Below are 13,628 nucleotides of genomic sequence, written 5' to 3' on the forward strand. Positions count from 1 at the left end.
ATGGAACGGAAGAGGATAGGCGCAACATCAAGAGGTCGGGAGACAGCAGAATTGATCAGAGAACAAACGGAGGTAGTCGATATTCTAGTTGACATTAAGCGAAACAAATGAACCTGGGCGGCCCGTGAAATGCGTAGGAAAGACATCCGGTGGTTAGTAAGAGCAGCGGAGTAGTTACCAATGGATGGGATGTACGCAGCCCAGAACGGCAGGGAGTTAGACGGAGCGATGAAATTAAGAAGCTAGCTGGGATAAAACGGCGTCAACTCGCACATGTTAGGGCAAAGTGGAGATTATTGAGACGGGCTTTCGTCCTGTCGTAGAATAAGCTGTTGATGATAATGATTCACACGTACAGCTTATGTCACGTTACACTGGCGCCAACCTGCTTTACCGATCAGCAAAGTCTGAAAGGACATAACGAGAACCTTTCTTTTCTTTTTTTTTTCTTTTTTGAAAGAGACCAACTACTGAGAACGAGGATTCTCTACCTGTGAGATTAGGAATCCATAACGATAAAAATGTAGTTTCAAAAGATCCCGCCATATGTCTGGATCATTCGGAGTTGAAAGTTGCAGACATTATTTGATCTTTCATTATCTCCGCTTGATCTGCCTTTCTTTTTATTTGCTTATCCTCTTCACATCATCCCAATCCTCCCTTTTCAAGTAGCAAAGCTTCAATATAACTGGGTTGGTATATTCAGCTTTCGCTAGACGCTCGGTCGATATTTATTTCTCCCTACCCAGATAGCAATGTAAACAAACCGGGTCATTGCCGAGGACCAAGTTGGAGCGCGCTAATTTCCCGAACGTTCGTCAAGCATCTCAAGACAATCAAAGACAGACTATACCTACATGAGATGAAAGAAAATGCATACGGTATGGCTTTCTTTAAAAATTGAAAGCGTTATTCAATTTCTCACTAAAATAATTTACCGCAATTAGGTTTCTTGGAAATGAGCTCTGCAGCATTGGACAACCAAAAAAAAAAAATCGCCCAGTCGCCCATTTAGGAAAATGCAATAAGCGAAAGCAAAACCGAGGCGGCAGCAGTGTTCATGAGTGCGTAGCGAATGCAGGGTGAAGGAAAGATGGCTAAATAAGTGTCAGTCTGACGGCAACACTTAAAGTCTTTCCTTGACATTGCTCACTAACGAGGTGTCATTTCTATAATTTTTTCACTAGTTATGTACTATACAGAGCACACTGGAATATGAGCCATATAGCGAAACACTTTGTGCAGGTCACTAGACTGTTCTTGATATTTTTTCGGCGATCACCGAGTCTTCCTGACACGGTATCAGACCAGCGTTGCCGAGTGGCAGTGGTATGCTTTCCAGTGCGATCTGCCATCTACATTACTTACAAAAGGAATGGTGGGTACACTTATCTAGAGGTGCATTTTGTATTCGTTTTACATGACTTGAGAACACTTTTTACTTTTCTTATTTTTCACGTTGTTACGGACATGTTCGCTTCGTTGGTTGGTTGGTTGTTTTGGGTATTCTTTACAGACGATGTTATCCTGGCAATTTGTGCAGTTAATTTCCCCAACTCTTTTTCTTTCGCTGTTGATGTGCCCAAATAATAATAGTAACTACTGGGGTCTTACGGGCCCAGTAGTTACAACGCACGTAGTTTCATGCGCATTCATGGTCACACACAGGCATTTAACTCATCACCATTACCTCGAGCCATAGCACATTGGAACGGCCTTCCAGATCACATTGTATCCATCTCTAATCGTGAAGCTTTTCTTGATAACCTGATTTCGTTGCGTTTTTCTATTGTATAACTTTGTTGCACCTTGCTGTTTATCATTTGTATTTTTTTTTCTTTGTTTTTTACTTTTTGTCTGTATTTTTTGCGATGTATATACTGATGCCCCCTTTACTCAATGTCCTTTAATGGGCCTGTAAGGCATTTTGAATAAATAAATAAATAAATAAATAAATAAATAAATAAATAAATAAATAAATAAATAAAAATATGATTATGAGGCACGCCGTAGTGGAGGACTCCGGAAATTTCGACCACCTGGGGTCCTTTAACGTGCACCTAAAACTAAGTACACGGGCCTCTGGTCGAATTTTAATCGAAAATGCGACTGCCGCTGCCGGGATCCAACCCAGGACCTACGGGTCAGCGTTGGGACCATCGTAACCACTCTACCACCGCGGCGGCCCGCTACCAAATGTCTGCAAGCGTAAGGACGCATAAATATTGAACTAGAAGGCACGAAACCTCTTTGCGCACTATTCTCGGTCATTCGGGGAACATTATCTGCTACGCAGACACGCTCGGAAATCCTCTTTCTTGTAGTCTTTCTAGCAGAGTCTTCCTTTCTACACTGAAGCGCCGGCAGGGCCAAATAAAGTGTTCCATACAGTCTCCCCTGATCACCCTTCCCGCACTGCCGAGCGAAACCATACACCGCCTATCGCTATTGGTCTGTCATCACTGATGGCGGCAAAAAAAAAAAAAAAATGTACGAAACTCGCGTGGACTGCGAACTCGATTGACGCGTTCCTGATGATGCCCGTTCCATCGGCACACACCATACGTGATCCTCTGTCGTTCTATCGTGATGACGTATGTTCGAAGAATGCTGGATACTACCGACATCGGATTTTTAAGTTGTTCACGATAAACCGCTCCCGCGCATCACTTTACCTCCGCCTATAGGAAAACCAACTTTGTTTCCGCAGAAAATCTAGATAGTCGTATGTTTCAGAAAAGTTATCTTCGTCTATGTGACATCGCACTCATTGGAACCCTTTTAGAAGCTGCCCTTTAAAGTCCGCCAGGATCATAACCAATTAAACAACTCTGCAGTTCGCCCCTCGGCTGTATTCTCGCTGCCATGTGGCGCCGCAGTGAGGCTATGCCGTTTACTAACGAGTAAAGTCGCAGTTTGTCCCTTAAGACGTAACACTGACAGCAATAGCAATGAATTACAGAGCTGTATGAACTAAGGTTTGTAGCTTTAACACTCGTACATACCTATCGTAGTAAACATCAGTTTCACGAGCGCTGTGCTTCGGCCTTGGTTTGACAGGACGATTATGCAAAACGCTTGAGCAGATGAGTATAAACCAGAACACAACACGTGCGCCAACTTTCAGCAAGATGTAAATTTAAAATTCGAAGCATACACATATATTACATGCACGACTTCAGCCACCGCACCTGATATGCGCACAGAGTGGCCCCTTTCTTCCTTTTCTACATATTGCTTATCAAAGACTCTCCAAGAAACAAACAAAAAAAATACACACGAAAAGGAATACGAATAACGTTAGCATTGTCAAGTTCACACCTTATGTGACATGTAAAAAATGAAAATTCTTTGCCGGTTAACGGGACGGACGGGGTGCTTGAGAAAATTATTCCACGGCGTTTTCCGCATTTACATGGTGCGATTGGATACCGCAGGCAAGTAAGCTTTCCGTTGCGCGTAATAAGAACTGGTTCCACAGAAACTAGTTGTCAGTCCCTTTAGGTGGCGTTACTCATCCTTCAGGAAAACATTCTGCACTTCGCAACCATCTATTCAATTAAACTGTGAGCCCTGTAGCGCTACGAATACTTGCTGCAGTTCAACCTTTCATTCTTTGGGTCGTTGTGTATTCGTTCACTTTCTTTTTAACATACCGCTAGCTTCTTTCGAACAACGCGGCAGGACAAGACGCAAATGAAGAAGATTTACGGAATTACAACTTGGTCTATTGGAAACACGCAAACAGCTTTAAATAGCGCCCTACCAGAGCGACGTGTTGCCATTTGTGTTGGCAATGGAAAACGTGAAAAAAAAAGCATAATGATACATTAAAAAAATAACATAAAACAAGAAATAAACAGCGCAGATACGGGACGTGTATCTGCGCTGTTTATTCTTTCTTTAAAAACATGTACCAACTATAGCCCGCCTTTCACCGTTTGTTCAGTTCGTAACATAAAAAAACTTGCAGAGGATCCCTATATTTAAGCATGTTCTCATGAGAACACGAAAGCGCTTCTTTCGGCTAGGTTGTTGTTAAGGAGGGGTGCTGCAAAGTCTGCATTCTCCTCTCCTATGCGCCACGGCTGCTTGCTGCAGCATGTGGAGCGCGCGCAGAGTGTCGCTGCGGTGACGCCAGCCGGGTGCGCGCTTTCGCCCACCTAGCCAAGAAACGCGGCCGCGGCTGCACGGGGTTGCTGCGGCAGTTGTTGACGCCGGAGCCAGTTACTGTGGGAAAGGTCACGCGCCTTTCGGGCACGCCTTTCGCGGATGCCAGCTGGGTGCCGGCTTTCGTCAACCTAGCCAAGAAATGCTTTCGGGTTAATATATGCGGACACCAGCGTAAATTAGCACTTTGTGTCGCGTGGAGCATAAACACGCACACTCCTTGTCAGAAATATTAATTTACTGACTGTTGACTGTTGGGGTTTAACGTCCCAAAACCACGATATGATTATGAGAGACGCCGCAGTGGAGGGCTCCGGAAATTTTGACCACCTGGGGTTCTTTAACGTGCACTTAAATCTAAATCTAAGTACACGGGCCTCTAGCATTTTCGCCTCCATCGAAAATGCGGCCGCCGCGGCCGGTATGAAATATTAATTTAAAGCTGGCTATTGCACGCATCTTCTCGCCTCTTTATAGGAAGCCCTACATCGTCCTAAACAGAAGAATCTGCTCTCTTTTGAAGAACTAACGCGTTCTAGAAATCCGGATCGCACCCATAATCTCGGCAGTGCGGTGGAAAATGTTATCTTGGGAGTCCTGGGCAAAGACCACTCGTGTTCTCCAAACCTCATGTTCATGCACCTCCTCTCCCCTACGTACGATTTCTCCCACGTTAAGAGCGACTAGTGTACATGGGGGCTATGCAGGACGGCCAGAGTTTGGCGAAACTCGGAATCTCTCCGAGCTCTGGCGACACTCCATTTTGAACGAACTAATAGTACGAAAAGGTCAAATCCAGCCCTCAGCGCGCGCCGTGGTCCATTGATTACGATGGAATGCGGCGTCACATCAAGGGCGGTCGACAAAGTTGGGTAGCGTCTTCAAACTATAGCGGCATCTTCTTTCATTTGTTTGTCATTCCACTGTGTGCAGAAGTGCACCCATTCAAGTGTCAGAAATATTTACTAATGTTTTTTTTAGAGGCACGGGCTGTTTAAATTAATTTTCAAGCGTTTTATGCCTGCACCCAATATTCTTAAGAATAATTAGTACCATGGCCTCCGCGATCAACTCCACCCGAGCGCCTTTCAACAGCGCGCGGCCGGAACTAATCGCTGAGGCCACGTGTATCATCGTAATGGTCATTATGATCGGCCTCTACCTTCTAGCGCGTTGCTCTGCTGACGAGCGCTCTCTTCGTCCTCTTCTTCATCTTATGCTCGCTCCCCGAACACGTGCGCCCGGCTGATTAGCTAATTAGCTAGGCGATAGAACAAGATAAATAGGCCAAGACATATGCTATTCCCAGACTAATTAAGCCAAATCATTCGAAGACCAAGCTTACTAAGCCACGTCTTACTAAGAACATGTCAATTAAGACCATGCTAATTAAGCCATACCATGAGATACCGATCTAATTAAGACCACGTTAATTATGACGGCGTTAATTACAATTAGATTAATGAATGCCAAGCTCATTAAGACTTTGCCAATAGAGCTCATTCTCATTAAGACTGCTAATTAGATCCATGCTGATTAGAGTCTTGCTCATTAAGCGTGAGCTAATAAAGGTACTGTTAATTGAAACAATGATAATTAAAAATAAGCTATTCAATATCACGACCTTACTAATTAAGCAAGTTAATACCAAGAAAATTGAGACCTAGCTGACATGGTCTTCACTCCGAAGCAGCTCAGCAGACCGAGCAGACTGAGTTGACGTTGAGCTACGTAAGAAGCTGGAAGCCGAGGAGACTCAGTAGACGTTGAGCCATCTAAAAAGGGGGGGCGGGGGCTGGAAGAAGCTAGCTGATCACAAGCTCCGCTTATGGGTCCAGCCTTGCACCACTAGCGCAAGCGGACCACATTTTTTATATGCAAAGAAGCTGCTACTTAGCGTCCGCCGCGTGGAAAGCTTGACAGTCACACCGACGCTATTAACAATCACAAGTTGAACTGGGGCCTTCTCAGAATCAACGAGTTTGCAGCCGAATTCGCGTGTTAATGTTAATCCGTTTGATTAACAGACGCCCACGGAAAGGAACGCTCCCACCCACCGCGTTTGCTATTGTCGAGGTGCAGTGCTCACGCCACAACGCCAACGAGCGGCACGATTCAGATAACGAGCTATCGCACAGACGATGCACATACGCACGAAGAAGGAAAGGTTCTTTAATCACGCCGCTACATGGTCTTGCATTCAAATTCACTGCGCTCATGACGTACCACTCACAGCCGCGTTGCCGCCATGAAGCGAGTGCCCTGATGACACTCGCGGCAAGAAATGTTGCTATTTTGCTTGTTTGTGCATACATTGCGTCTACCAATTCGTTACCGCAGAAAAATCTTCGGACGTGTATTGTAAATAACCGTAACCTGTGCAATTATTTATCTTAAATACTCGATAGTTAACTGAAATACTCGATGTTAACTGAATGGCGGAGCTGACGCGTTCGCACGCGGTGTTCTTTTGGAAACCGCCGCAAATGCCGCACACGTGTTTTTGACGACATGCGCGTTTTTGTAGCCGTTTTTCTCAACGCTGCTTTCGCCCGCTTCGCACTGTTCTCCTGTCATGACCGCCGTAGTGCGAGCTCGGAGCAAGCTCGTGTTCACGAGAAGCTCGGGCCATCCCGCATAGCACTCCAGCTCCCACTTTTTTAAGGTATACATACAGATTTTTATGTTGGACAAAGCCTAAAGATTGGTATGTGCCTTGAAGTTCCTTATACATCTCAGCTTGTCTTGGGCAACAGGGCACTCAATGTGCCCATTCTTCGTCACTCCTTCTGAGTGTTTAAATGCCAGAATGAATGATATTTCCGTATGGATATTCGACATTCAGAAAGGAGGTGTCTCGAATGCTCCTGAAGTTTTTAAATGATACAGACCTAGTTTGGCCGGCGGAGCAGACAACAGTCGGAGTAGCTGGCGCCGGAGAGGCAACCTGTGGCTCTTCGTGGCCATGGCAGCAAGTAGAGTTAACGTGCGGCCTTCGAAATTCTAGCATCATAAAGGACCAGTGCCTCCACCAAATAAAACGAGGCCTTTAGGAGTACCACTTATTTATCAAACACCAGACGCATTCACGGCAGGTTACGTGGCAATGGCAGAGCCAGAGCAAGCAAGCGAGAACAACTAGCTGTCTGCTCATTTACCATAACACCAAGGCTTAGCATGACATCCAATTCCCGATCTGCGAAATTACACAATTATTTCGCTTTTTTTTCCTTTTCCCCCAATAATACAGGTTTATTATCCAACTTCCTATATTTGCTTATCGTTTTTTAAGGAAAACATCAAACTGTAACTTAAAAAAATCTGGCGTGAATGAAGCACGTTTCTGGGCTAGCAAGTGAGTAACTCCGAAGGAATTGTCTCTTTCACACTCCGGTCATCACCCTTCGTTAGCTGAACAGAATTAGTCTTCCGCAGGCCCACTACCGGCAGGTTATTCTTAGAATCCGTACTTGTGTTATGCAATAGCAGTTGAGCGAAGTGCAGCTTGGCAACCAAAACGATTAGAATATGGTGTAAATAAAGAGCCGCTATGGATTCAATAAAAGTGACGCCTTCAGTTTGTGTCTTTGCATTGGTACTATGCGCGTAAAGATAGAGAAGCTATACCTTGTTTTTCTGATCACGAGAAATTTCCGATAAGGCAACTTAACAAATACAACTGGCGGCAAAAGCCAGCATGCTTACGTAATCTTGTTAATACTCTAGATGTTCGATGTTTTTTTCCCCCCTACCTACCAAAAGTTTTTCGTTTGTAAAGAGACGCCTGAGTATAGAGACCTTGATACTGTTACTCCACAGAGTGCGCGGTCAGACGATCATTTTTCTAGTCTCAGTGCCATAAAATTCTGTTCATGGGGTTAACCTAAAATGGACTGGTTTTCATTTTTATCTCTACTGCTTCTTTATCGCAGCAGTTTTATTTTACCCCCGTATATTGCGTGCTCGGAAATAGAAACTATAATGCATCATTCATATCACAGACGATTTCAAAAATGGTGATTTTCTATGAGTTCTGAAAATAAAAAATCAAGATTAGTGCCAACACACAGAAATGCCTTAATTCATGTGTGTTGCCTCTTCCTCTCCTTCTTCTTCCCCCCCCCCCCCCCTCATCCCCAGAGACATTCCATGTCCGTGGAATGTCCTTGGCCGTCACGCAGAGCGCACAGCAGGTGCTCTCGCAAGTTCTCCGCTGGGTCAAGTGGCCTTATGGTGTGCCGCGAGTGATTTTCCGTAAAAAGGGGAAAGGGCTGCGCCTCGCCGAGAGTGGCGATAGAGAGGATCCCTCGGAGGGGGAGAAGGCGAGGAGCGTCGTTGTACTAACGCTGGTTGTACGCTCACTCGGATGGGGCGAGGGTGTAGGACATGCGACGACGCCTCGCCAAACTTCCTTTGCGAGGCGGACAAATTTCATGCACAGCAACAGCGTATCCAGTGCATCCGGGATAGCAATAATGCGTTTTGGGCAAGTGGCCGGTCGGAATGGGCCACAGTCGCACTGTAACGGTACCGTAGCGTTCCAAGCGCGGCTGTGAATGAGCATATCGCCGCGCGGGATCTATATGGCTTAACCTGAAGAACAAATAAATCTTAATGTATACTGCCGAAACTTGGGAGCAAAATGTAATGGCTGACGAAAGGGGAGACAGCAGATGCAATAGTACAATAAAGCACTTCTACCACTACATATCTTAACATAGAGTAACAAATAAAGAACAATGATAGAACACAGGTATGCTTGGAAAAGACTTGCAAAACAGAGAAATGCAATAGCCTGACGATAGGGGCTATCAACTCCGCTGATTCCACGGCTTTCACGGAGGGGAGCTGAGCCGATTTTTTTTTTTTTTTTTTGTGAATAGCGTAATAAAGATGTTTAATGCTGTCATTCATCACAGCAACGCGAAACTATTCTAACAGCTCCTGCAGGCTCTGGACAAGTCGGGAAGAAAGCAACATGCATCTGCTAAAACTTGTACTTCCATTTCTCTTGGAAGAAAAACGCAGTTTCACACTCAGTCACAGCGTTTCAGTGGAACGCATAATTCCACTTAAGCAGGATGTAGGAAAATACAATATACTTTATTGAAATCGCATGCATACGCACGAGAATACTCTAAAGTACCCTCAATATAATAAAAGTATGTATGAAAGGCACTCGGTGAATCATTCTTCTTCACAATATGACCAGATATGTAAAATGACCAGTTTGCTTTTAAGCACTGAACACTTCGAAGCCACGTCAAGGCTCTCAGATGCTGGGCAGTTGGTGTGTTTTACCAACCGCCTCCTGTTCGAAGGGTAAAAACAGTAAATGATGGGAGAATACTTACACATCGATAGTCTCGCAAACTGCTACTTTGACAGTCATTTCGCATGCAGAAATAGAGCGATTATTTTCTTCTATAATACAGATTGACTTGCGTGAGGACTCAAGTGTTGAGAGGAAAATACTTTGTATCACCTTGTCCTTGGCAAACACAGCGGTACGTTCCCTTCGGAACGTTAAAAGGCGTAAGCTACGAGAGCTAAACGCTTGCGTTGATTTTTGCTTCTTTGTACATTAGAAAGCCTCAGCCCCTAGCAGAGTCCAGCCGCAGCCATCGGCAGTGTGTGTGTCTGTGAGTGAGGCAACTCGTACGGATACGACCGTGCAGCATGTCACGTATGCATGCAGGCACAGGCACGCACTCAGTACGTGGACTCGGTCTCCAGCACCTCAGTCTTGAACGCCTGGACGCCGAGATCTTGCATGGGCTTGAAGGGGGCCGGCTCGGGCGGCGATGGTATCGGGGTGTCCGGCTGTGGTCGGCCGCCGCCGGCGCTCAGCTCGTTGCTGTCACAGCGACGGCCCTGGTGGCCATTCGCGAGGTTCTCGAGTCCCGCGTTGCTCTGCAGGATGGACTGGTGGATGACGCTGCTCGAAAGCGACAGGGGCGAGGTCGACGCTACTGACGGGCAGTCCGGCGATGCGCCTGCGAAACCCGCAAGCGTGCAGCCACGTAACTAGGCGTCATTTGAGGGGAACATGATGGCGGCCTCCTGGTTGGTTTCTTAGTGTGTAATTTGTGAGAAGGAAGGGTCTTGTGTGACGCAGTGGAGCATTGGACACGCTGGTGACCAGACAAAGCGCGAATACGTGGATTTATTTATTTATTTATTTATTTATTTATTTATTTATTTATTTATTTATTTATTTATTTATTTATTTATTTATTTATTTGTATAAAAGCAACCGTACGGATAAGGTTTCTTGTCATACCGGGCACTATTTTACGGAGAGTTCCAGCAGTGAACTGCCGCAAGAAAGGTGCTATCGAAATGCATTCTTTTCAAGATTTCTTTCGTTTGCAATAGAAAGCGTTCTGGTCACTTTCATAGTTTCATTTATTATATAACTGCTATTTTCTATCCAGAAAAACTGTATTCTACCCTGTTGCGTCTTGTTGAGACTCAACCATCGCGCTTTCCCTAGTTGGTAACCACACTTCCCGCGAAAACTTGCGCACGAGCGATGCACACATAAAGATCACCATTTGAAGGTGAACAGAGAAGGAAAGATACACTACAATGACGTACAGATCACGGGAGGAAGTCCTTGCTGATGATGACGTAAGTTCTTGCAGAAAAAAAAAAAAGAACAGTTTCCATTGCAAGCATGCTCGAGCTTAAAGCACCCAACGACCAGAAACTGAACAGTTGCCTTCTCACAGCAATACTTTAATTCCATCAGAAAAGCTGTGTGCACGTTTCTACTTCGAAGCAGGAACAAACGGCAGTGACAACTCAAGAGCCTGCATGCTTTCACGCCTGTTTCCTCTACTTCGCTCTGCCACCGAACCTTTAGATGCTTCAGAGTATAGATCAAAAGAACAAAGCACGGAGGAGGACTGTTTCCTGTGCATCCATTCTGCTCGTAGTTTTGAATTAGGATGAGGGCGATGACACAAACACGCCGCGGTTACCCGGTCGTTTTCAGCTAAGGGGAAGGGCAGTGTTTAGTCTCGTTCGGGATCAGACATACAAAGAAAGGCCGCGATCGTGCGCGCCCCCATCCTTCTCTCCTACAAACAACGCCTAGGACCGTGGGAGACAGATGCACTTCCCGTCTAGGTACACTGCGAGTCTCGGGCTATATAGACAAGAAGGGACTGCGAAAGACCCTTGGATATAATGTAACAGCCCATAACTCACTAGTGGTTATTACATAATCATAACGATTGCTCTTAGCGGATACCAAGGCTCGTGTAGGCCGGCATACTTCCATTTGCGTTGCCGAGGCCTCAGTCTGTTACGTACGCGATTAATCTCCAACAAAATGGAGTGATTGCGACAGCTACTAGTCAACATGTGCCAACTTATTTGCCATAGTTGCAATGCCATTATCTTGCTATCTTGGCGCGCACTTGTAGAACGTCGGGAATCAGGCATCGGTACCAAGTCTGCATGAATAGTTCATTCTATCGAATGCGATTCAAACGCTCCGGTGCCTGCAGCACACCATATATTATAATCTTCTGCATTGAGTCAGGAACCGTTTCAGGCTTCGGACGGACATTGCTCGAAATTTTAAAGCGTTAAAACACTGCTAGTAAGCCAGACGCATGGTGGTTCATTAAAGAGGCAATTAACGCCGTTTCGCAAGCGCCAGCACTCAAAAACTAACGCTGGGGGAAATTGGAACCGTGGGAAGAAAAACAAAGGACGCTTGGTTGGACTGTTGCTTTAACCCTTCTCAGAAGTGAAAGGTCCTCGAGGGAGCAACATATTTTCCTCAAACTTTAGCGCCCACGCGATTGTGAATGTTGAGACTTTTTTTTTTCGGCAAGTAAAACAACATTACTTTTAATATATTTAGCTGAGTGGGGTTTGACTTCGTTTTAGTACAGTTAATTAACACTTTCGGTGCAATAAACGAAATCGATCGATCTTCCAAGGATCATGAATACGCTGAACTTCGCCGCTGTATATAGTTGCAAGGAAGATAGGGTAATTCGTTCTATATGGGTCACTCGGCATTTTACATTGTGCCACATATGTTCTCGCTGTGCAGCGCCAAATTTCTTACCAAAGCGTTCTTTTTTATTGGGCACACGGGATGTTCCTGTTAACTGGAAAGGCATGCGCTTTTTGTGTCACGAGTAAAGAAGTTAATTTTTATTTTCCATTCACAAGGTTCGGAGCGCCCATAGTGAGCCACGCACCATTTTACTTTCCACCGCTCCAACACCTTTGCCAGTAGACGAGCGCCTCTGCTTTCTGTTCTCACAATAATTGCCGCCGAAGATACGAACAAGGCTCCTCAAGATGCGCGAACCCTTCCCACCGTAGCGCGGAGGTCAAAGTCCTGCTCACTTTGGTTGTAGAACGCCTGTGGTCCGACCATGCCTCCCAGCAGCATCTCTTGCAGCAGGTTATCGACCTTGGCCATTCCGAAGAGCTTGGCGAACTGGATCTGCTCGATCATCTGCCACGTTATGCTTTGCAGCGTCGGCAGCATCAGCATAATTTCACCAAAACGGCCCCTTGAGTCGTATTGGCGGTCGTTGATGTAATCCTCCAGATTCGTCTGCACCTGATATCGCAGAGCCTTGATTTTGTGCGGCTCGCTGAGGCCTTTTGTGTCTGCAAAATACAGGCAAAATAAGTTGTCCACGTCGGTTACGAACTTCCCCTAAAGCAATATCATCAATGTGCCACGGTGCTGCACAAAATAAAAAAAGAACACGAAAGAGCCGCATAAGAACAATAAAACGAGGCACGACAAAACTAGTAGGAACGATACAAAAAGCTCACAATAAGGTGCCACAAAAGACAAAGGTACGGTTTATGGGGACTGCTTTTTTTTATTTGACTCGAATAGAGCAAAAAACAAATTCTGCTCAATAGGATTATCGTGAAATAGAAATGTTATAAAGCGCCTGAAAAATATTATTGAAGTAAAATAACAACCAAATGCCAACAGGGCTGTCTAAAGACGGTCACAGAAGTTTTATTTATTTTTCCCTATGCAGGGAAACGCAACGACGGTAGTAGCCGGGGACATAGCACGTCAATGGGATTTTCTGCAAGTACGTCAAGGCCTTTTATATTGCTGAAGCCCTGCGACAAGTGCGAAAGATGGAATTCTTCAAATGTAAACATTTAACTTGGTTGCTATTGGCAGTACTATATATATTTTTTCAACACCATAGTTTCAAACATTTTTCTCACACTCAAGCTCAGAAATCGTGTGAACAAAAGTTGCATATCCGGCGTGGGCATAATCTCAACATTAAAAAACAATTCAATTTGTTCTTTGTAACCGCCAAACCCAGGAAGCCACCTCACGCCATTCATAAACCGATACCATCATAGTGAAGCGCAAGTGACAGCATGATTCGCGGAAAAACTCAGTAAGTGACGTCCACCAATCAGGTAACACTGATTTTGTGGGC

General features: G+C 45.2%; 1 protein-coding gene across 2 annotated transcripts in view; it reads right to left on the reverse strand.

Moving 5' to 3' along the window:
- Window positions 1-9,258: 9,258 nt before the first annotated feature.
- The window catches only part of LOC119375088 (hepatocyte nuclear factor 4-gamma), a 134,283-nt gene continuing 129,913 nt past the window's right edge, over window positions 9,259-13,628 (reverse strand). For both annotated transcript variants that reach the window (XM_037645306.2, XM_037645286.2), the window contains exons 6-7: window positions 12,547-12,816; window positions 9,259-10,166 (exon numbers count right to left, since the gene is read on the reverse strand). In XM_037645306.2, the coding sequence (XP_037501234.1) occupies window positions 9,883-10,166; window positions 12,547-12,816 (554 nt within the window). In that variant the 3' untranslated portion in view covers window positions 9,259-9,882. The remainder of the gene's footprint in view (window positions 10,167-12,546; window positions 12,817-13,628) is intronic.

Source organism: Rhipicephalus sanguineus, chromosome 1, assembly GCF_013339695.2.
Source record: "Rhipicephalus sanguineus isolate Rsan-2018 chromosome 1, BIME_Rsan_1.4, whole genome shotgun sequence".
NCBI classification, from domain to species: Eukaryota; Metazoa; Arthropoda; class Arachnida; order Ixodida; family Ixodidae; genus Rhipicephalus; species Rhipicephalus sanguineus.